Below are 22,180 nucleotides of genomic sequence, written 5' to 3' on the forward strand. Positions count from 1 at the left end.
GTTTCTATGATAAAAACGCTGAAGGGGCGCTAATAAATGATGATCTGTGTATGCTTTATATTTATATGATGGTGTTGTGTGCAAGAATTAAAATAAGATTTCAGTTGTCAGACAACATTACTGATTTGCTAGTAATCAGTTCCACAAATTATTATACCAGCTTGGGAAAATATTATGTACTTGTTATAACATGATCTTATTTATAAAAAAGAACAATTCCCCTGCAATTTCAATGCTTGAAAATTTTTGCTAGATCTTTTTGTCTTTCATATTTTTCTGTATTGACTGTTCATGAAGATTGTGCAAAAAAATACCTTCAACACTGCAATATATTGAAGAGACCGAAGATTATTAGTTAGAATATCTTCTAATAAAATCTGCTTAGTGACTAACAAAGTAAAGTGGCGAACACTTTTGTTCCTTTTCCCCAACAAGTCAAATATTTCATTCTCGAGGTAAAAAGGGAAACATTGTGGGCGCCACTTTGGAAGGTCCTCAAGAAAACTTTGGCTGCCTAATTCCTTGTTTTGTGCCTTGTAGCAGTAGGTCTTTTAGGCTTTGCAGCAACACTCAGTGCTATTCTCTTCTTCACCGAACATTGTGCACGAATCTGGTGGAGAGATGGCATGAATCTATGCCTATGACCCAAAATTCCATTCGGTGTCTGCAAAAATTGGCTGCGGACATTACTCTGGTGGAGAGACGAGTGCCATTTGCCCTTCATTTTGCATCTCACGGGAACAAAAGAAAGAGAAAAGAAACCAAGCATAAAATCTAGTTAGCTACTATTTGGTTGCTTTCACCTCCGGAAGATCTCTCTCTCTCTCTTTTCATCTTTTCTTGAAGACTAGTCGATTCAATGTAAAAAAGCAGTGCGGTTTTTTTTATCCGTTTCTTCCTTCTTTTCTTTTGGAAAAACAGAATGATTATGAGAATTTGCACTTTTTACTCTTTTGTTTGTTTACTTATTAAAGTATTCTCAAAAGTGATAAGAACAAGAACAATGAAATGAAAGCAGAAAGAATCATATCTATGTTTTCTGAAATATAAACTGATGTTATATGTTAAGACATGAAATGAACACACCTGCGCTGTGTGAATCAAAGTGTTAAGTTTAAATTTCACTTTATCTCCATCAATCTGGTGGAAATAAAATGACAAAGAAAGTTCAGTTTGTTACAGTGCAATCTAGCTTTTTACTGGATGAAACTAGAAAAAAACCAAGTGTGACAAGTGATCTGATGACAAAAATTATGCTCAGATTTATATCATCTTTTAATCTAATGCATATTACAACATACAACAACAACAATTGTACCAATCCATAATGTCTCAACTATTTAAAGGTCAGAAAGGCATATTAAAGCATCCTTCTCTTCTAAATGCTGCAATAGTTTCCAAGTAGAATCCATTCTTGCAGAGGATTTATTGCCATTTTATAGTGCTCATTGCAGTTTGAGTTTGACTCTTACTCTGTAATCCATTTGTCTTCTAAATATCCAAAAGTATATGACACCTATCAGAAATCTTAAACATGAGAAGCAGGGATGATACCACATTACTAACACAACCTGAGAATTATGACAAAAAAAATGATCATCCTGTTTAGCAAGCAATTTCAGAGATAGTGTGCGTGTGTGTGCAAAGTGCAAGTCTTTTCCTACAGCAAGAACCTGATCCTATCCAGCAACTAGTTCTAAAGCAGAAAAGTACAGTATATAATTCTTCACTGAGTCAAGCCTTTGTCAAAAAAACATATCTACGATGGTCAACAAGCATTAGGGTGCAAATCCTCTACATCATCTGTTGATCCCATGACTCAACAAAGATGAAAAATTATCCAGAAAATTCCAATTTCTGTCACAAGATATAAGTGGTGCTTCTGTTTTGTTTGACAGAGTACCTACCTACAAAAGACACTGCGAGCATCATTTCTCCTGGGCCAATGATGCATCAAAACCTAAAAGAAAGCACAAAGCAAAAGATTAGAACTCAGAGATATATGACATTTACCAGAGATTAGCATGCTACAATACCTCAGGGAAGATTATTTTGATGAATTTGTCCAGAGACAATAATACATCAAAACCACAAGATGGGAACATACCAAAAGATTAGGACTCGGACATATGGCTGAGACTAGCATGCTATACTACAACAGAATAGCATAAATAAGAATCTGGAGAGCTAAGGGCTGGAATCAAATTCCAGATTACATGCTGCTATTAGGCAATAAATTTAGAGATGCTTTATAGTCACATTGAAGATCAAGTATGTAACATAAAAACAACCTGCACTTGACTTGCAGATCACCTTTTTGTCATATAGCTCTTACAGATTTGACAATAAGAAGATACCCAATAAAGGATGCAAAAGAAACATACAGTAGCAAAGGCCAAAAAAAGTTGAAAATTTGGATTTTCATAGTGCATAAACCACTATAACTACATATCATAAATATAATTAAAGATTCAAACTGTCAGAAATATCTTGACTCGAGTTTGACTGTGGGCAAAATACATTTTGGGAAGGGTTTTTTTACTTCGTTTTGGGAAGGTTGAAGTTGGTATCATATGACAGTGGACAAAATACATTTTGGGAAGGGTGAAATTGATTTACAAGAAGCCAGCGAGTCTCATTTCTCTTTCATTCCTGAAGACTGGGCAATGGCTGAATTTTGCCTATAAAAGTAGCTCCAAGAATTATATTTACTTTCCCAATTTGTTCAACATAGCCTTACTATTGTAATCGAACTAGCACACTGCATATGCCAACCTCTGGACAGTAACACCTGCTAAAAGGGCAATTTCCGAGAACAGTGTTAATCCACTTGATTTGCACCAAACACTCTGCAAACCGAGCTAACACCCATGTATTTTGGATTGATAAGAACATGTTATGCTCAATATGACCAAGTCATAAGAGGAGAGGAAAATATCATCCAAACATAAGTAATACACAGAGCAAAATAATAATACTCATTGCCAACAATTGAAAAAACATCCCATCAAGTCTCATCATTATTAATATAGTAAACGTCTAAATATAATTTTATTAGATAATCAGCTAAGGATTTCACCTTGCCGGAAAAGAACACTTCTTCAATCCTTAGCTCCCAAGCTATGGACCATCTGAAATATGTAATTTTCAGTTCAATAGGGATTATCTTAGTAGAAACGGGACGTCAAGAAATCCAATCATGTGTCATACAATCAGCTTATAAGAATCATAATATGAAAAGGCAAGCATAAACTAGAATAGAAGATCTCATAAGTTCATCGTGAGAAAAGCACATCCAGCAATGCGCTTAGCTGTAACAGAACTTGTCCGACGACTCGGGACGAAACAAGCTCCTTATAGATTAAGAACTCAATTCATATCACATTCCAAGCTATTACTTCATTACTCGAATGGAATGGTGCACCACTCACAATGGTAGAAACACGTCTACAATCTCTTATCATCATGTTGGAAGACTACTAATCCCATTCGAAACTGTCTACTAATGCTGTCAATCTTGTTCATCAAACTAATCGATTAAGAAAGAGAACAAAATTTGACAAACAAAATACACAAAAAGAGGATGATACTCAACATCGTTTCTCTTTTTTGGGTTTTGGATTTGGATAGGAGAGTAACAAAGTTATATAAAAGGTGACCGACCCTTACCCTAAATCAAAAGCGCTTCATCCTCCACCTCAAAATCACCTAAGCGTCCTACCCAGTCATCCAAAAGAATCCTACTTCTTATCATTTCGAAAATTAACCAAAACTCAAAGCTAATTACCAAATATCCATAGCCAAATCAATTAAAACATTTAGGTGTCGAACAACCTACATAAGTTTGATATCTTCCAGTAGACTTAAAACGAACAGGACAAGAATAACAACCACATCTACAGAAAGTGATTATCAACAAGCAATTAACTATATCGACAATATCATCGCAAATCTTCTCATCAATCTTCATTTTCTTGCTTCATGTGTGCATCCAAGTTCATCTTACATTCATAAAGAAAAAAAGTAAATGGCAGGAATTATTTGGTTGCAAACTGCAGATAAAAGTTTAATGGCAGATATCACACTACATGGATGCAAACAGTTATGCAGACAGTGGAAAATTGGAACCTGGTAACACAACTTGCTTGTACAATACCTTGCACCATGCATTATGCACCTGCAGTATCAAAGAGCATTTCTGTTTTTGGGGCTACATTATACAATTCAATGAGTTCTGGAAACTCCTTGTAGCGGAAGACGAACTTCTCCAGAAATTTCTTCTCTGTATATGACATGTATGTGTCCATTCGGAGGTTACCGATGTGAACTCCCCTTGACTTCAAGCCCATCAATATCCGATACCTGGGAATCAATCTTTTCTCCAAACTCATCGTCAAAATCACTGGCCGGTGTGCAAGATAATACGGAGCGCATCTGGTTTCATTGACCAAGAACTCCATCTTTCTCTGCAAACTCTTTAAAGAACATGTCGAAAGAGCCGGAGCCTTTCTGAATGCAGCAAGGAAATCATCCTCGGACCACCCAAAACCCTTGAAGAACTCCAAGTGAGCCTTGAATTTCTTCTCGGAGACGTTGTGGAGCGCAGTCAGGGTCAAGGGGAACATCCCTGAGGTGCGATCTACTCCCAAATCCTCGACACGACTGATTAACGCCTTCAGGGTTTCAGCCTTCTGGGTTATGAGGAGGGGGCGGTGCCGTAGGATCATTGAGAGCTTCTGATCCGTGATCCCGAAATCCCTTAGAATCTCAATGTTAGGCTGGATCTTCTTCTCAATGCTATACCCGAGAAACCACCTGTTTTTCTTGCATACCTTCACCAGTAAGTCGTTGGACCCGAGGAGGCCTTGCCATAATTGGATCTTGGACAAGATGGTCTGGGATTTGTAGCTGAAGGCGTGGTTATTCGATATGACGAGGTGGGTGATGTCGGAGCAGGAGAAGCCCAGATCCTGCAAAGCTCGGAACTTTGGGGCCAGGGTCTTCCCCACGTCGAGGAGAAGCCACCGGGGGTTTGCAGATATGACCTTTTTCACCTGGGTGTTGTCAAAACCGTAGCTTTTAAATAAGCCAAGGACGGAGTCAGGCTGGTGGCGGGATTCGATGCGGCCAAGGAGCTTCGAGGCCTTGGCCGCCTCATCCGGTTCGAAGCCACAGGAGCTGACAAGGTATTCAGCCACGGGGCTGCTCTGTGGAGCCCCGGAGGCGGCGGAATAAGAATGGGTTGAGAGAAAAACGGCAGCATCGGCCGGACGACGGCGAGGGATGAAGGCGAGGGCTTTGAACAAGAGAGAGACGTACGGCGATCTATTCATCAACGTCATCGTCGTCTACTCCTCCTTATTTGTATGTTCCTTCTCTTCACCAAAACCTAGCGATGGTGGTGTTGCTGCGTCTGGAGGAAACTGGCCGGAAGTACCTGCATCCGAAACCCTAGAAGTGCGTCACTGTGTCGGAAGAACTCTTTTCTTCGGTCGGAGATTTCTCCGACCGCAGGCCTCTTTTCTCCTTCGTCAGCTTTTATTTTGTGCCAACTACAAATAGTAGAAGAACGAACACTAGTCAACACTTTTTCTTTGGTCGGAGATTTCTGCGACCGCAGGCCTCTTTTTTTTCTTCGGCAACTTTTTATTGTGTGCCAACTTAAAAAATAAATGAATGAACAGTAGCAAAGTCCACTCTTTTCTTCTATCCGAGATTTCTACGAACACAAACATCTTTTCCTTCGTCAACTTTTATTGATTGATAACTAAAAATAATAAATGAATTAACACAAGTAAAGTCAACTCTTTTCTTCAGTCGAGGATTTCTGCGAGCCACTTTTCCTTGTCAACTTTTAGTGTGTGTCAACTAAAAATAGTAAATGAATGAATATTAATAAAGTCATAATCCTCATTAAAATTGAAGGGTTAATATTTATGCTACCTAAATTATAAAATTAAATCAACTGTAGTATTTTTATTTAAGGGTATTTTATCAAAATACAATCACTCATTCTTATTTTTTTTATCAAAAAATCATTAATTATTGGGTTTTTATCGACTGATATCCTTGTATTATGACACTTATTTTTTTTCTTTAACGAAAATACTTTCAAATCTTAAAATGAACTAATCCAATCTACTAAACCTGGTTTAGTTTAATAGAATCCTAATTTACCTTTTATTCTCCACTAAGTTACCTCATGTTACGTGATCTCCAATAAAACTAGAGATTTTTCATCGTTGATTATCCATCGATTACCAATGTTAGTTTATTGGAATCTTCATTCCTATAAACGAACAACGTGGTGTGAATAGGCTTCATCGAGAAAATATTTGGAGAAGGAATTTATTGTATGATGCTAATCTTCATTCCTAAGAATTCATAGAAGGCATTGCCAAAACTTTTGTTGTGTTGCCAAAGCCTTCATTGCATCACTAAAGGTCTCATTGTTGCTTTGCCAAAGCATTTATTGTACGGTGATAATAATCATAGCTTAGATTCCGAATGTGGTTGTCCTAAAACTTGTCTTCCCTATGACCGAGTAGTCCGTTCATCGAGGAAAAGGTTCAACACTAGGCAGGCCATATGGTGAGAAGTATCATTGGTTTAGATCATATATCTTTTTGTGGTATTGTTTATTATGACTAAACACATCTAATACAAGTAAAATGATATTCACATTAATATTCCATTATATGTTTGAACAAAGTACCAATTATGATATCGGATGTCAAAACAACATATCTCATATCTAATGAGTAAAAATATCACATTATCACAATCAATTAATGAGTAAAATTTCTTATCATTTGGAAAATCAACCGAACTTAAAACCTAAATTACCAAATATCCATAATCAAATCAATTAAATAAATTCAGGTGTACAACAACCTGCATAAGTCTGATATCTTCTGGTAGACTTATGAAGAACAGGACAAGAATAGTAATTCCATGCAGTGTATACAAAAGAATTAAGCAATCCTATTGATAATATCAAGGCAAATCTTCTCATCATTCTTCATTTTTTTACTACTTGTATGCATACAAGTTCATCTTGAATTCACCAAAAAAAAGTAAATGACAGGAATCACACTGCATGGTTGCAAACTGCAGATCAAGTTAAGCAGACAGTGGGAAATTGGAACCTGGAAACACAACTTGCTGGAACAAAACCTTACACCATGCATTATGCACTAACAGGATCAAAGAGTAGTTCTGTTTTTGGGGGCTACATTATACAATTCAATGAGTTCTGGCTCTCCTTGTAGCGGATGATGAACTTCCTCCAGAAATTTCTTCTCTGGATATTTCATGTATGTGTGTACATTTGGAGGTCACCGATGCAAATTCCCCTGGACTTGATGCCCATCAATATCCAATACATTGGAACCAACCTTTTCTCCAAACTCATCAACAAAAATCACTGACTGGGGTACAAGATAAGATGGAGCATATTTGGCTTCATTTACCAAGAACTCATGTTCTTCTCTTTAAAGAACCTGCCATTGGAGCCTTTTTTTGAATTCAAGCAACAAATCATCTAACCCCCCGAAGCTCTTAAAGAACTCCAAGTGAGCATTGAAATTCTTCTCGTTGATTGTCTGGAACACTCTTAGAGTTTGGTGGAACATCCTTGGGGCGTAGGCTACACCCAAACTCTCAATACGACTAATTAACACCTTCAGAGTTTTAGCCTTCTGGAATATCAGGCGAGGGTAGTGCCAATAGCATCTCACAATCCTTTACATCTCAATGTTAGGCTGAATCCTCTTCTCAATGCTATACCCGAGAAACTAGTGATCTTTCTTGCATAAATTCATCAAAAATTCATTGGACCCGAGGAGATATTACCGTAACTGGATCTTGGACACGATAGCTTGGAGTTTTTGGTTGATGACGATAGGATTTGATATGATAAGATGGGTGATGTTGGAGCAGGAGAAGACCAAATCCTGTAAAGCTCACAAATTTGAGGCTAGAGTCCTCTCCACCTCGAGGAGAAGCCACTCGAGGTTTAAAGATAGGACCCTTTTCATTTGAGCATTGTCAAAACCATAGCTTTTGAAGAAGCCAAGGATAGAGTAAGGCTAACGACGAGATTCGATGCGGCAAAGGAGCTTCGAGACCTTGGCCGCCTCATCTAGATCGAAGCCACAGGAGCCGACCAAGTATTCAGCCATGAGAATGCTCTGTGGAACCTCGAAGGTGACGAAGTAAGAATCGATTGAAAAAAAAAAAACAGCACTGGTCAAACAACAACGAAGGATGAAGGTAAGGGCTAGAGAGAAAAGTATGTTGCTTCGCTAAAACTTAACAAAGATGGTATTGCCATATCCTAAAGGAACACATTAGGGTCGAAAGTACTTGCAACTTAACCCTTGGAAGTTCGTTACAGTGTTCAAGGAAATTATTTATATTTTTGTTGGTCAAAGATTTCTACGATCGCAATCATCTTTTTCTAATTAAAAATAATAAATGAATTAATAAACAATAAACGACATGTGAGTCTTAATGCTTGTAAAAGTAGATGGATTAATAATTATACTACCTAAATTATAAAATAAAATCAATGATAATATGCTTATTTAAAGATATTTTATCGTAAAAGTCTCATCTTTGAATTCAGATTCATTTTAATCCTTATGATTTTGATCACTTAAACTTTTACGATTTACTCATGCATATAATAATCTATATATTTTAAAAAACGTAGCATATAAGTTCCTTCCGTTAAGTCTGAGTTAACAAACATTAAAATCTACTTACGTGACATGTTGACTCATAATAAATTATTAATAAAATAATACATAAATTATATATATATATATATATATATATATATATATATATATATATATATATAGAGTTCTACAAATTGAAAGGATCTCAATCTTTTAAAGATAAAATTCTCCACAAAAATTAACAAAACTTACAAAGAGCATTAGAATTAACAAAACTTACAAAGAGCATTAGTTTTTTTTGCTACTGCAACAACTTTTGTTGGAAAAATATCTCCATCCAGCAACTAGATGCCTTATCCATCAACTAGTTCTCAGGCAAGAAAGTACATAATATAATTCTTGGCTGATAACAAGTCAAGCCTTTGACAGAAAAACATTTCTATGATGACCAACAAGTATTAGGGTGCAAATCCACTATGGCGTCTGTTGATCCTAAGGACTCAACTAAGACGAAAAATTATCCAGAAAATTCCAATTTCTGTCACAAGAATAACCAGTGCTTCTGTTTAATTTGACAGAGTACCTACCTGCAAAAGATGCTGTGACTATCATTTCTCCAGGGCCAATGATGCATCAAAACCTAAAAGAAAGCACAAAGCAAAAGAATTAGCATGCTACAATGCCTCAGGGAAGATTATTTTGATTTATTTGTCCAGAGACAACAATACATCAACGTGTTAATAAAACGAACACACCTAAAGACAAATTCAGATATAGAGCTGAGACTAGCATGCTATACTACAACAGAATAGCATAAATAAGAATCTGGAGAGTTAAGGGCTGGAATCAAATTCCAGATTACATGCTGCCATTAGGCAATAAATTTAGAGATGCTTTATAGTCACATTGAAGCTCAAGTATGTAACATAGAAACAACCTGCACTTGACTTGCAGATCACCTTTTTGTCATATAGCTCTTACAGATATGACAATAAGAAGATACCCAATAAAGGTTGCAAAAGAAACATACAGTAGCAAAAGCCAAAAAAGTTGAAAATTTGGATTTTCATAGTGCATAAACCACTTTAACTATATATCATAAATATAATTAAAGATTCAAACTGTCAGAAATATCTTGACTCGAGTTTGACAGTGGGCAAAATACATTTTGGGAAGGGTTTTTTTACTTCATTTTGGGAAGGTTGAAGTTGGTATCATATGACAGTGGACAAAATACATTTTGGGAAGGGTGAAATTGATTTACAAGAAGCCAGCGAGTCTCATTTCTCTTTCATTACCGGAAGACTGGGCAATGGCTGAATTTTGCTTATAAAAGTAGCTCCTAGAATTATATTTACTTTTCCAATTTGTTCAACATAGCCTAACTATTGTAATCGAACTAGCACACTGCATATGCCAACCACTGGACAGTAACACCTGCTAAAAGAGCAATTTCTGAGAACACTGTTAATTCACTTCATTTGCACCAAACACTCTGCAAACCGAGCTAACACCCACGTATTTTGGATTGATAAGAACATGTTATGCTCAATATGACCAAATCATAAGAGGAGAGGAAAATATCATCCAAACATCAGTAATACACAGAGCAAAATAATAATACTCATTGCCAACAATTGAAAAACCATCTCATCAAGTCTCATCATTATTAATATAGTAAACGTCTAACTATAATTTTATTAGATAATCAGCTAAGGATTTCACCTAGCCGGAACAGAACACTTCTTCAATCCTTAGCTCCCTAGCTATGGACCATCTGAAATATGTAATTTTCAGCTCGCAAGGGATTATCCTAGTAGAAACAGGACGTCAAGAAATCTAATCATGTGTCACGGAATCAGCTTATAAGAATCATAATATGAAAAGGCAAGCATAAACTAGAATAGAAGATCTCATAATTTCTTCATGAGAAAAGCACATCCAGCAATGCGCTTAGCTGAACTCAACTTGTCCGACCACTTGGGATGAAACAAGCTCCTTATAGATTAAGAACTCAATTCATATCACATTCCAAGCTATTACTTCATTACTCGAATGGAATGGTGCACCACTCACAATGGTAGAAACACGTCTACAATCTCTTATCATCATGTTGGAAGACTACTAATCCCATTCGAAACTGCCTGCTAATGCTGTCAATATTGTTCATCAAACTAATCAATTAAGAAAGAGAATTAAATTTGACAAACAAAATACACAAAAAGAGGATGATACTCAACATCGTTTCTCTTTTTTGGGTTTTGGATTTGGATAGGAGAGTAGCAAAGTGATATAAAAGGTGATCGACCCTAACCGTAAATCAAAAGCTTCATCCTCCACCTCAAAATCACCTAAGCGTCCAACCCAGTCATCCAAAAGAATCCTACTTCTTATCATTTCGAAAATTAACCAAAACTCAAACCTAATTACCAAATATCCGTAGCCAAATCAATTAAAACATTTAGGTGTCGAACAACCTACATAAGTTTGATATCTTCCAGTAGACTTAAAACGAACAAAACAAGAATAACAACCACATCTACAGAAAGTGATTATCAACAAGCAATTAACTATATCGACAATATCATTGCAAATCTTCTCATCAGTCTTCATTTTCTTGCTATATGTGTGCATCCAAGTTCATCTTACATTCATAAAGAAAAAAAGTAAATGGCAGGAATTATTTGGTCGCAAACTGCAGATAAAAGTTTAATGGCAGATATCACACTACATGGATGCAAACAGTTATGCAGAGAGTGGAAAATTGGAACCTGGTAACACAACTTGCTGGTACAATACCTTGCACCATGCATTATGCACCTGCAGTATCAAAGAGCATTTCTGTTTTTGGGGCTACATTATACAATTCAATGAGTTCTGGAAACTCCTTGTAGCGGAAGATGAACTTCTCCAGAAATTTCTTCTCCGTATATGACATGTATGTGTCCATTCGGAGGTTACGGATGTGAACTCCCCTTGACTTCAGGCCCATCATTATCCGATACCTGGGAATCAATCTTTTCTCCAAACTCATCGTCAAAATCATTGGCCGGTGTGCAAGATAATACGTAGCGCATCTGGTTTCATTGACCAAGAACTCCATCTTTCTCTGCAAATTCTTTAAAGAACATGCCACAAGAGTAGGAACCTTTCTGAATGCAGCAAGGAAATCATCCTCGGACCACCCGAAACCCTTGAAGAACTCCAAGTGAGCCTTGAAGTTCTTCTCGGAGACATTGTGGAGCACAGTCAGGGTCAAGGGGAACATCCCTGAGGTGCGAGCTACTCCCAAATCCTCGACACGACTGATTAACGCCTTCAGGGTTTCAGCCTTCTGGGCTATGAGGAGGGGGCGGTGCCGTAGGATCATTGAGAGCTTCTGATCCGTGATCCCGAAATCCCTTAGAATCTCAATGTTAGGCTGGATCTTCTTCTCGATGCTATACGAGAGAAACCACCTGTTTCTCTTGCATAACTTCATCAGTAAGTCGTTGGACCCGAGGGTGCCTTGCCAAAATTGTATCTTGGACAAGACGTTCTGGAGTTTGTGGCTGATGACGGCGTTATTCGAGCTGACGAGGTGGGTAATGTCGGAGCAGGAGAAGCCCAGATCCTGCAAAGCTCGGAACTTTGGGGCCAGAGTCTTCTCCACGTCGAGGAGAAGCCACTGGGGGTTTACAGATAGGACCCTTTTCATCTGAGTATTATCAAAACCGTGGCTTTTGAAGAAGCCAAGGACGGAGTCAGGCTGATGACGGGATTCGATGCCGCTAAGGAGCTTCGAGGCCTTGGCCGCCTCATCCGGATCGAAGCCACAGGAGCTGACCAGGTATTCAGCCATGAAGCTGCTCTGTGGAGCACCGGAGACGGCGGAATAAGAATGGGTTGAGAGAAAACCGGCAGCATCGGCCGGACGACGGCGAGGGATGAAGGTGAAGGCTTTGAACAAGAGAGAGACGAACGGCGGCCTATTCATCAACGTCATCGTCGTCTACTTCTCCTTCTTTGTATGTTCCTTCTCTTCACCAAGACCTAGCGATGGTGGTGTTGCTGCGTCTGAAGGAAACTGGCCGGAAGTACCTGCTTCCAAAACCCTAGAAGTGCGTCACTGTGTCCGAGGAACTCTTTTGTTCGGTCGGAGATTTCTGCGACCGCATGCCTTTTTTTTTCCAGCTACTTTATTTTGTGTGCCAACATTAAAAAAAAAATAATCCGATCTACAAAATCCGATTTAGTTTTATAGAACACTAATTTACCTCTTATTTTTCACTAAGTTATTTATGTCACATGATCTCCAATAAAACGAGGGATTTTTTTTCATTGATTATCCACCTATCACTATTGTTAGATTATTAGAATCTTTATTCGTCGACAAAGCATATAAAGAAATTTTTGTTGATGTATTAGCCAAATCTTTTATTTTATTATCTAAGAATTTATGAAAGATATTAACTAAGCCTTTGTTGTATGGTCATACAATATTAATTACCATAGTCTAGATTCCTAATGCGGTCATCATGAAACTTGTCTTACCTATGATCGAAATAACTCGTTCATTAAAGCATCGTCGGTGTAAAATTTGTCAAAGCTATGGTTTTTAGTATTGTTTGAGTTTTTTTTTCAACTCAAAATAAATTATTTCGAAATATTATTCCTAAATTCTTTAAAATTTAAAATATTAATCTTACAAAACTTTTTGTAAGTAAGAATTGAGTGATTTTATAGAGCACGGATGACACTTGATGATCTTTACATCCAATAATTTCATTGAGGATTAAGGTGATAAGATGTTCGAGTCTATGATCACGAAGAATCTTTAGTAATTTCTTATTTTTATCTCGATACTTTTAACAATTGGTGCATATTTGTTTTGTAACTATAATAGAAGTATCCTGTAAATAAAATAATTTGATAAATGCACCAAATGCAGAATACTACAACATCATAACATATCAAATTCAATGGGAAAAAAAAAGACCCATTGCCAACAATTGAAAAAACATCCCATCAAGTCTCATAATTATTAATATAGTAAACGTCTAACTATAATTTTATTAGATAATCAGTCAAGGATTTCACCTTGCCGGAACAGAACACTTCTTCAATCCTTAGCTCCCTAACTATAGACCATCTGAAATATGTAATTTTCAGCTCGATAAGGATTATCTTAGTAGAAACAGGACGTCAAGAAATCTAATCATGTGTCATGCAATCAGCTTATAAGAATCATTATATGAAAAGGCAAGCATAAACTAGAATAGAAGATCTCATAATTTCATCATGAGACAAGCACATCCAGCACTTAGGACGGAACAAGCTCCTTATAGATTAAGAACTCAATTCATATCACATTCCAAGCTGTTACTTCATTACACGAATGGAATGGTGTGCACTACTCACAATGGTAGAAACACATCTACAATCTCTTATCATCATGTTGGAAGACTACTAATCCCATTCGAAACTGCCTACTAATGCTGTCAATCTTGTTCATCAAACTAATCAATTAAGAAAGAGAACAAAATTTGACAAACAAAATACACAAAAAGATGATGATACTCAACATCGTTTCTCTTTTTTGGGTTTTGGATTTGGATAGGAGAGTAGCAAAGTGATATAAAAGGTGATCGACCCTAACCGTAAATCAAAAGCTTCATCCTCCACCTCAAAATCACCTAAGCGTCCAACCCAGTCATCCAAAAGAATCCTACTTCTTATCATTTCGAAAATTAACCAAAACTCAAACCTAATTACCAAATATCCATAGCCAAATCAATTAAAACATTTAGGTGTCGAACAACCTACATAAGTTTGATATCTTCCAGTAGACTTAAAACGAACAAAACAAGAATAACAACCACATCTACAGAAAGTGATTATCAACAAGCAATTAACTATATCGACAATATCATTGCAAATCTTCTCATCAATCTTCATTTTCTTGCTTCATGTGTGCATCCAAGTTCATCTTACATTCATAAAGAAAAAAAGTAAATGGCAGGAATTATTTGGTTGCAAACTGCAGATAAAAGTTTAATGGCAGATATCACACTACATGGATGCAAACAGTTATGCAGACAGTGGAAAATTGGAATCTGGTAACACAACTTGCTGGTACAATACCATGCACCATGCATTATGCACCTGCAGTATCAAAGAGCATTTCTGTTTTTGGGGCTACATTATACAATTCAATGAGTTCTGGAAACTCCTTGTAGCGGAAGACGAACTTCTCCAGAAATTTCTTCTCTGTATATGACATGTATGTGTCCATTTGGAGGTTACCGATGTGAACTCCCCTTGACTTCAGGCCCATCAATATCCGATACCTGGGAATCAATCTTTTCTCCAAACTCATCGTCAAAATCACTGGCCGGTGTGCAAGATAATACGGAGCGCATCCGGTTTCATTGACCAAGAACTCCATCTTTCTCTGCAAACTCTTTAAAGAATATGCCACAATAGAAGGAGCCTTTCTGAATGCAGCAAGGAAATCATCCTCGGACCACCCGAAACCCTTGAAGAACTCCAAGTGAGCCTTGAAGTTCTTCTCGGAGACACAGTGGAGCACACTCAGGGTCTGGAGGAACATCCCTGAGGTGCGAGCTACTCCCAAACCCTCGACACGACTGATTAACGCCTTCAGGGTTTCAGCATTCCGGGTTATGAGGAGGGGGCGGTGCCGTAGGATCATTGAGAGCTTCTGATCCGTGATCCCGCAATCCCTTAGAATTTCAATGTTAGGCTGGATCGTCTTCTCGATGCTACACCCGAGAAACCACCTGTTTTTCTTGCATATCTTCATCAGTAAGTCTTTGGACCCGAGGAGGCCTTGCCATAATTGGATCTTGGACAAGATGGTCTCGGATTTGTGGCTGATGACGCCGTTATTCGAGCTGACGAGGTGGGTAATGTCGGAGCAGGAGAAGCCCAGATCCTGCAAAGCTCGGAACTTTGGGGCCAGAGTCTTCTCCACGTCGAGGAGAAGCCACCGGGGGTTGACAGATAGGACCCTTTTCATCTGAGCATTATCAAAACTGTGGCTTTTGAAGAAGCCAAGGACGGAGTCAGGCTGATGGCGCGATTCGATGCGGCCAAGGAGCTTCGAGGCCTTGGCCGCCTCATCCGGATCGAAGCCACAGGAGCTGACCAGGTATTCAGCCATGAAGCTGCTCTGTGGAGCCCCGGAGGCGGCGGAAAAAGAATGGGTTGAGAGAAAAACGGCAGCATCGGCCGGACGACGGCGAGGGATGAAGGTGAAGGCTTTGAACAAGAGAGAGACGAACGGCGACCTATTAATCAACGTCATCGTCGTCTACTTCTCCTTCTTTGTATGTTCCTTCTCTTCTCCGAAACCTAGCGATGGTGGTGTTGGTGCGTCTGAAGGAAACTGGCCGGAAGTACCTGCATCCAAAACCCTAGAAGTGCTTCACTGTGTCCGAGGAACTCTTTTGTTCGGTCGGAGATTTCTGCGACCGCATGCCTTTTTTTTTCAGCTACTTTTTTTGTGTGCCAACATAAAAATAAAAAAACTAATCCGATCTACATAATCCGATTTAGTTTTATAGAACCCTAATTTACCTCTTATTTTTTACTAAGTTATTTATGTCACATATCTTCAATAAAACGAGAGATTTTTTATCATTCATTATCCACCTATCACTATTGTTAGATTATTGGAATCTTTATTCGTCTCGTCGATAAAGCATATAAAGAAGTTTTTGTTGATGTATTAGTCAAATCCTTTATTTTATTATCTAAGAATTTATGAATGACATTGCCTAAGCCTTTGTTGTATTGTCAAAGCCTTCAATGCATCACTAAAAGCCTTCAATGTATTAGCTTTGCCAAAATATTTATCGTACAATGTTAATTACCATAGCTTAAATTCCTAATGTGGTCATCATGGAACTTGTCTTACAATACTCCGTTCGTTAAAGCATCGTCGGTTTAAAATTTGCCAAAGCTATGATTTTTTGTGTTGTTTTAGTTTTTTTTTCAACACAAAATATTATTCCTAAATTCTTTAAAATTTAAAATATTAATCTTACAAAACTTTTTCTAGGTGAGAATTGAGTGATTTTTTAGAGCACAATAACTAAAACTCTTGAAATCCACCATGTGAGTTTGTAACGGTGATATCAATTGCTATGATAGGGAAACTAGTTCTATAAAGTTTTTTAACGTTGCATTAGTTAGTATATCTTGGATATTACTGTTTTGAAACAATGTTTAGTATTAGGTGCCTACATCTTCATTTCATTTATATTTATTTGCTATTATAGATTTTCAGTATCATTTGAATATGCTAAACTATTTTTGATAGGAAAATATTTAGCATTCTAGATGAATCAAGAGTTTTAACCAAACATAACTTTTGTCACTTCCAAAATCAGAAGTATTCACGAAGGATATACTTCCATACAATTTCAAACTTTAAACATTGAATGGGAAGTAAGCCAAGTTAAAAGGATCTAATTTCGGACAACTTTAATCTATATTTTAGGAAGTAATCATGAGATACATGATTAGATTAAAGAATCCATTTTCGCATAAATCCTAACTTTAATTTGAATGAGACATTTTTAATAGATGAGAATGAAAATAGTTTCAAGATATTTGAATAACCTAATTTTGATCATAATGTTTTGTTGTCTATGCTAGCTAGAGATGGGCTTTTTTTATAATACATCAATACAAGTTTTTAGCAAATGTGACATAATATTATAAAGCATTTTGAACTATTATTAATATTAAATATGAAGTTAGCATTGCACAATTGATCTTACAATCCTTATTATAATAATGTTTTAGTTGAATTATGAAAGAGGACTTTAATATGAAGTTGACATTGCACAACTAAGTTATATTCAATTAGAGCACCTATTCAAAAAAACCTCTAATTTAAATAATTAAATATCATAATAATTTTTAAATATTAAAATGATATTAATCATGTTATAATCATGTCCTACTAAATCTATGAAAATCTAAGTTAGTTTAGTAGAAGTCAAAATTGAACTAAGATACACATATCACTTTTACATAAAAGAAATATTTAGCAAATTTCGTATATAGTACACATCAAAGACATACCATTGAACTTTCAGAACAATGACATACAATTGTATACAATAGGAACTAGCGTACATATCACAATACATATTACAGTAGTGACACACCAAAGACATATCATTCAATTTACATACATACAACATCCTAGTACTCGCAAACCAGAGATATATAATTCAATTTTCACAACAATGACATATAATTATATACCATACGAATACGCATACACATCATAATACAATCATAGTAGCCGACATTCTACATTTACAACAACATACAATTATAAATGATATGGTATTCTATTACATGTTTGACATGGTACCAATTATGGTATCCGGATGTCAAAACAACATATCTCATATCTAATGAGCAAAACTATCACATTATCACAACCAATTCTCCTAAATTGTGACAAAATGAACTTCATTCAATATAGCATTTGCAATTTCCATCCGAAATAACATGTGTGAAATTTATTTCTTTGTACATCAATAAGTGATCCATATATCTTATCATGAATACAATTCAGTCATTGCTAGAAAATGTGTTAATCAATTAGTAAAATCACCATGATGAATCATCAAAATAAATTAAGCAAACACTTATGATTCGTCTTGCCGTGGGCATTTCACAACTTTCAACTTCCACCCTTACTAAGAATCTTCTCATAAATATCAAGGTGGAGACTGCTAAAATCAACAGCAGATATTTTCTTAAACATTTATATCTGTTTATAAATAAATAAATAGTCAATGCCAGAAATAAATATAATTCACCAACTAATTCCAAGTTACACTTACCACTGATTTTAAACTGTCTGAATGCAGTTTTTTGGGGAGAGAGGGAGAGAGAGAGAGAGAGGGAGAGAGAGATACAATGGAAATAGAAATTCTTCTGAAGATCTATGAATCACCATATGCCAATGTTCCTTGTGACAAAACTATTTCTTAGGAAGTCATTGAGGGCAGTTTTGAAGCTTATATTTGAATTCTTCATCCCAAATGCATGATATACTTCCTACAGTTTAAAACAAAAAACATATTAGTTCTCAATTCATTACAAAGTAGTCATTATTAATACATGAACATAAATATACGTCACAAACTTGAAACCAACTCTACATAATCATTGATGGCCAAAATTTATGTCCCATTAGCATTACATTACGACAAATATGGACTAATAAGCATCGATCATCTCTCTGTCAGTAAAATCACCTTCCTTGTGATAAATGTTCATCCATCTTGTGTTGAGACAACTTGGGAATATCAACTTTTCATCACTTATATCAGATGTTATATTTTCCTTTAGATAAATTATTTTTTATAAGAAACATGAGCTATATTTTAATACTTGATAGATTTTTAACCGATAAAGCCTTTGGACATTCGACTATGTCGCTCCTGATTCATCCTTCCACATTCTAGGTGTGATGGAATGAACTATGGATGACTCTTGATGATCTTTACATCCAATAATTTCATTGAGGATTAAGGTGATAAGATGTTCGAGTCTATGATCATGAAGAATCTTTAGAAATTTCTTATTTTTATCTCGATACTTTTAACAATTGGTGCATATTTGTTTTGTAACTATAATAGAAGTATCCTGCAAATAAAATAATTTGATAAATGCACCAAATGCAGAATACTACAACATCATAACATATCACATTCAATGGAAAATAAAAAGACCCATTGCCAACAATTGAAAAAACATCCCATCAAGTCTCATAATTATTAATATAGTAAACGTCTAACTATAATTTTATTAGATAATCAGTCAAGGATTTCACCTTGCCGGAACAGAACACTTCTTCAATCCTTAGCTCCCTAACTATGGACCATCTGAAATATGTAATTTTCAGCTCGATAAGGATTATCTTAGTAGAAACAGGACGTCAAGAAAACTAATCATGTGTCATGCAATCAGCTTATAAGAATCATTATATGAAAAGGCAAGCATAAACTAGAATAGAAGATCTCATAATTTCATCATGAGAAAAGCACATCCAGCACTTAGGACGAAACAAGCTCCTTATAGATTAAGAACTCAATTCATATCACATTCCAAGCTATTACTTCATTACTCGAATGGAATGGTGCACCACTCACAATGGTAGAAACACGTCTACAATCTCTTATCATCATGTTGGAAGACTACTATTCCCATTCGAAACTGCGTACCAATGCTGTCAATCTTGTTCATCAAACTAACCAATTAAGAAAGAGAACAAAATTTGACAAACAAAATACACAAAAAGAGGATGATACTCAACATCGTTTCTCTTTTTTGGGTTTTGGATTTGGATAGGAGAGTAGCAAAGTTATATAAAAGGTGACCGACCCTTACCCTAAATCAAAAGGTTCATCCTCCACCTCAAAATCACCTAAGCGTCCTACCCAGTCATCCAAAAGAATCCTACTTCTTATCATTTCGAAAATTAACCAAAACTCAAACCTAATCACCAAATATCCATAGCCAAATCAATTAAAACATTTAGGTGTCGAACAACCTACATAAGTCTGATATCTTCCAGTAGACTTAAAACAAACAGGACAAGAATAACAAGTTAACAACTACATCTACAGAAAGTGATTATCAACAAGCAATTAACTATATCAACAATATCATTGCAAATCTTCTCATCATTCTTCATTTTCTTGCTATATGTGTGCATCCAAGTTCATCTTACATTCACAAAGAAAAAAAGTAAATGGCAGGAATTATTTGGTTGCAAACTGCAAATTAAAGTTGAATGGCAGGAATCACACTACATGGATGCAAACAGTTATGCAGACAGTGGAAAATTAGAACCTAGAAACACAACTTGCAGGTACAATACCTTGCACCATGCATTATGCACTTGCAGTATCAAAGAGCATTTCTGTTTTTGGGGCTACATTATACAATTCAATGAGTTCTGGAAACTCCTTGTAGCGGAAGACGAACTTCTCCAGAAATTTCTTCTCTGCATATGACATGTATGTGCTCAATCGGAGGTTACCGATGTGAACTCCCCTTGACTTCAAGCCCGTCAATATCCGATATCTTGGAATCAACCTTTTCTCCAAACTCACCAACAAAATCCCTGACCGGGTTGCAAGATAAGACGGAGTGCATCTGGTTTCATTTACCAAGAACTCCATCTTTCTCTGCAAATTCTTTAAAGAACATGACACAAGAGTAGGAGTCTTTCTGAATGCAGCAAGGAAATCATCCTCGGACCACCCGAAACCCTTGAAGAACTCCAAGTGAGCCTTGAATTTCTTCTCGGAGACGTTGTGGAGCACAGTCAGGGTCAAGGGGAACATACCTGAGGTGCGAGCTACTCCCAAATCCTCGACACGACTGATTAACGCCTTCAGGGTTTCAGCCTTCTGGGCTAAGAGGAGGGGGCGGTGCCGTAGGATCATTGAGAGCTTCTGATCCGTGATCCCGAAATCCCTTAGAATCTCAATGTTAGGCTGGATCTTCTTCTCGATGCTATACGAGAGAAACCACCTGTTTCTCTTGCATAACTTCATCAGTAAGTCGTTGGACCCGAGGGTGCCTTGCCAAAATTGTATCTTGGACAAGACGTTCTGGAGTTTGTGGCTGATGACGGCGTTATTCGAGCTGACGAGGTGGGTAATGTCGGAGCAGGAGAAGCCCAGATCCTGCAAAGCTCGGAACTTTGGGGCCAGAGTCTTCTCCACGTCGAGGAGAAGCCACTGGGGGTTTACAGATAGGACCCTTTTCATCTGAGTATTATCAAAACCGTGGCTTTTGAAGAAGCCAAGGACGGAGTCAGGCTGATGGCGGGATTCGATGCCGCTAAGGAGCTTCGAGGCCTTGGCCGCCTCATCCGGATCGAAGCCACAGGAGCTGACCAGGTATTCAGCGATGAAGCTGCTCTGTGGAGCACCGGAGACGGCGGAATAAGAATGGGTTGAGAGAAAACCGGCAGCATCGGCCGGACGACGGCGAGGGATGAAGGTGAAGGCTTTGAACAAGAGAGAGACGAACGGCGACCTATTCATCAACGTCATCGTCGTCTACTTCTCCTTCTTTGTATGTTCCTTCTCTTCTCCAAGACCTAGCGATGGTGGTGTTGCTGCGTCTGAAGGAAACTGGCCGGAAGTACCTGCTTCCAAAACCCTAGAAGTGGGTCACTGTGTCCGAGGAACTCTTTTGTTCGGTCGGAGATTTCTGCGACCGCATGCCTTTTTTTTTCCAGCTACTTTATTTTGTGTGCCAACATAAAAAAAAAAAAAAATCCGATCTAGATAATCCGATTTAGTTTAATAGAACACTAATTTACCTCTTATTTTTCACTAAGTTATTTATGTCACATGATCTCCAATAAAACGAGGGATTTTTTATCATTGATTATCCACCTATCACTATTGTTAGATTATTAGAATCTTCATTCTATTTTTATT

General features: G+C 37.1%; 4 protein-coding genes across 8 annotated transcripts; all 4 read right to left on the reverse strand.

Annotated features, from left to right (window-relative positions):
- Positions 1-1,239: 1,239 nt before the first annotated feature.
- On the reverse strand, positions 1,240-5,539 carry LOC103980309 (transcription termination factor MTERF4, chloroplastic). Of its 3 annotated transcripts, XR_671316.3 has the most exons (4): positions 4,157-5,538; positions 3,080-3,131; positions 1,908-1,960; positions 1,240-1,516 (listed from the first exon to the last, which is right to left on the reverse strand). XR_671316.3 is itself a non-coding variant. In XM_009396671.3 (2 exons), exon 1 carries the CDS (start codon positions 5,340-5,342, stop codon positions 4,170-4,172), a length of 1,173 nt encoding a protein of 390 aa, XP_009394946.2. In that variant the 5' UTR covers positions 5,343-5,539; the 3' UTR covers positions 1,240-1,960; positions 4,157-4,169. The 3 variants fall into 3 exon arrangements, 1 of the variants encoding a protein (XP_009394946.2); XR_671315.3 differs by having other exon boundaries at positions 1,240-1,960; XM_009396671.3 differs by lacking the exon at positions 3,080-3,131 and having other exon boundaries at positions 1,240-1,960; positions 4,157-5,539.
- Positions 5,540-8,922: 3,383 nt separating this feature from the next.
- Positions 8,923-12,862, reverse strand: LOC103974479 (transcription termination factor MTERF6, chloroplastic/mitochondrial-like). 2 transcript variants are annotated; one of them, XM_065102631.1, is made up of 2 exons: positions 11,456-12,862; positions 8,923-9,324 (listed from the first exon to the last, which is right to left on the reverse strand). In XM_065102631.1, exon 1 carries the CDS (start codon positions 12,667-12,669, stop codon positions 11,497-11,499), a length of 1,173 nt encoding a protein of 390 aa, XP_064958703.1. In that variant the 5' UTR covers positions 12,670-12,862; the 3' UTR covers positions 8,923-9,324; positions 11,456-11,496. The 2 variants fall into 2 exon arrangements, with proteins under 2 accessions (XP_064958703.1, XP_064958702.1); XM_065102630.1 differs by having other exon boundaries at positions 11,484-12,861.
- Positions 12,863-14,598: 1,736 nt separating this feature from the next.
- On the reverse strand, positions 14,599-16,202 carry LOC103980310 (transcription termination factor MTERF15, mitochondrial-like). Its single transcript, XM_009396672.3, has one exon. It carries the CDS (start codon positions 15,991-15,993, stop codon positions 14,821-14,823), a length of 1,173 nt encoding a protein of 390 aa, XP_009394947.2. The 5' UTR covers positions 15,994-16,202; the 3' UTR covers positions 14,599-14,820.
- Positions 16,203-18,446: 2,244 nt separating this feature from the next.
- Positions 18,447-21,950, reverse strand: LOC135609405 (transcription termination factor MTERF6, chloroplastic/mitochondrial-like). Of its 2 annotated transcripts, XR_010485761.1 has the most exons (3): positions 20,602-21,950; positions 19,552-19,603; positions 18,447-18,773 (listed from the first exon to the last, which is right to left on the reverse strand). XR_010485761.1 is itself a non-coding variant. In XM_065102629.1 (2 exons), the coding sequence occupies exon 1, from the start codon at positions 21,785-21,787 to the stop codon at positions 20,615-20,617; it is 1,173 nt and encodes a 390-aa protein (XP_064958701.1). In that variant the 5' UTR covers positions 21,788-21,950; the 3' UTR covers positions 18,447-18,773; positions 20,602-20,614. The 2 variants fall into 2 exon arrangements, 1 of the variants encoding a protein (XP_064958701.1); XM_065102629.1 differs by lacking the exon at positions 19,552-19,603.
- Positions 21,951-22,180: the final 230 nt, after the last annotated feature.

Source organism: Musa acuminata, chromosome BXJ2-4 (genome assembly GCF_036884655.1).
Source record: "Musa acuminata AAA Group cultivar baxijiao chromosome BXJ2-4, Cavendish_Baxijiao_AAA, whole genome shotgun sequence".
NCBI lineage: Eukaryota > Viridiplantae > Streptophyta > Magnoliopsida > Zingiberales > Musaceae > Musa > Musa acuminata.

What these genes read in the sequence shown, in the direction of transcription:
- LOC103980309 (XM_009396671.3), bottom strand. Translation starts at nt 5,342, where the DNA reads ATGACGTTGATGAATAGATCGCCGTACGTCTCTCTCTTGTTCAAAGCC.
- LOC103974479 (XM_065102631.1), bottom strand. Translation starts at nt 12,669, where the DNA reads ATGACGTTGATGAATAGGCCGCCGTTCGTCTCTCTCTTGTTCAAAGCC.
- LOC103980310 (XM_009396672.3), bottom strand. Translation starts at nt 15,993, where the DNA reads ATGACGTTGATTAATAGGTCGCCGTTCGTCTCTCTCTTGTTCAAAGCC.
- LOC135609405 (XM_065102629.1), bottom strand. Translation starts at nt 21,787, where the DNA reads ATGACGTTGATGAATAGGTCGCCGTTCGTCTCTCTCTTGTTCAAAGCC.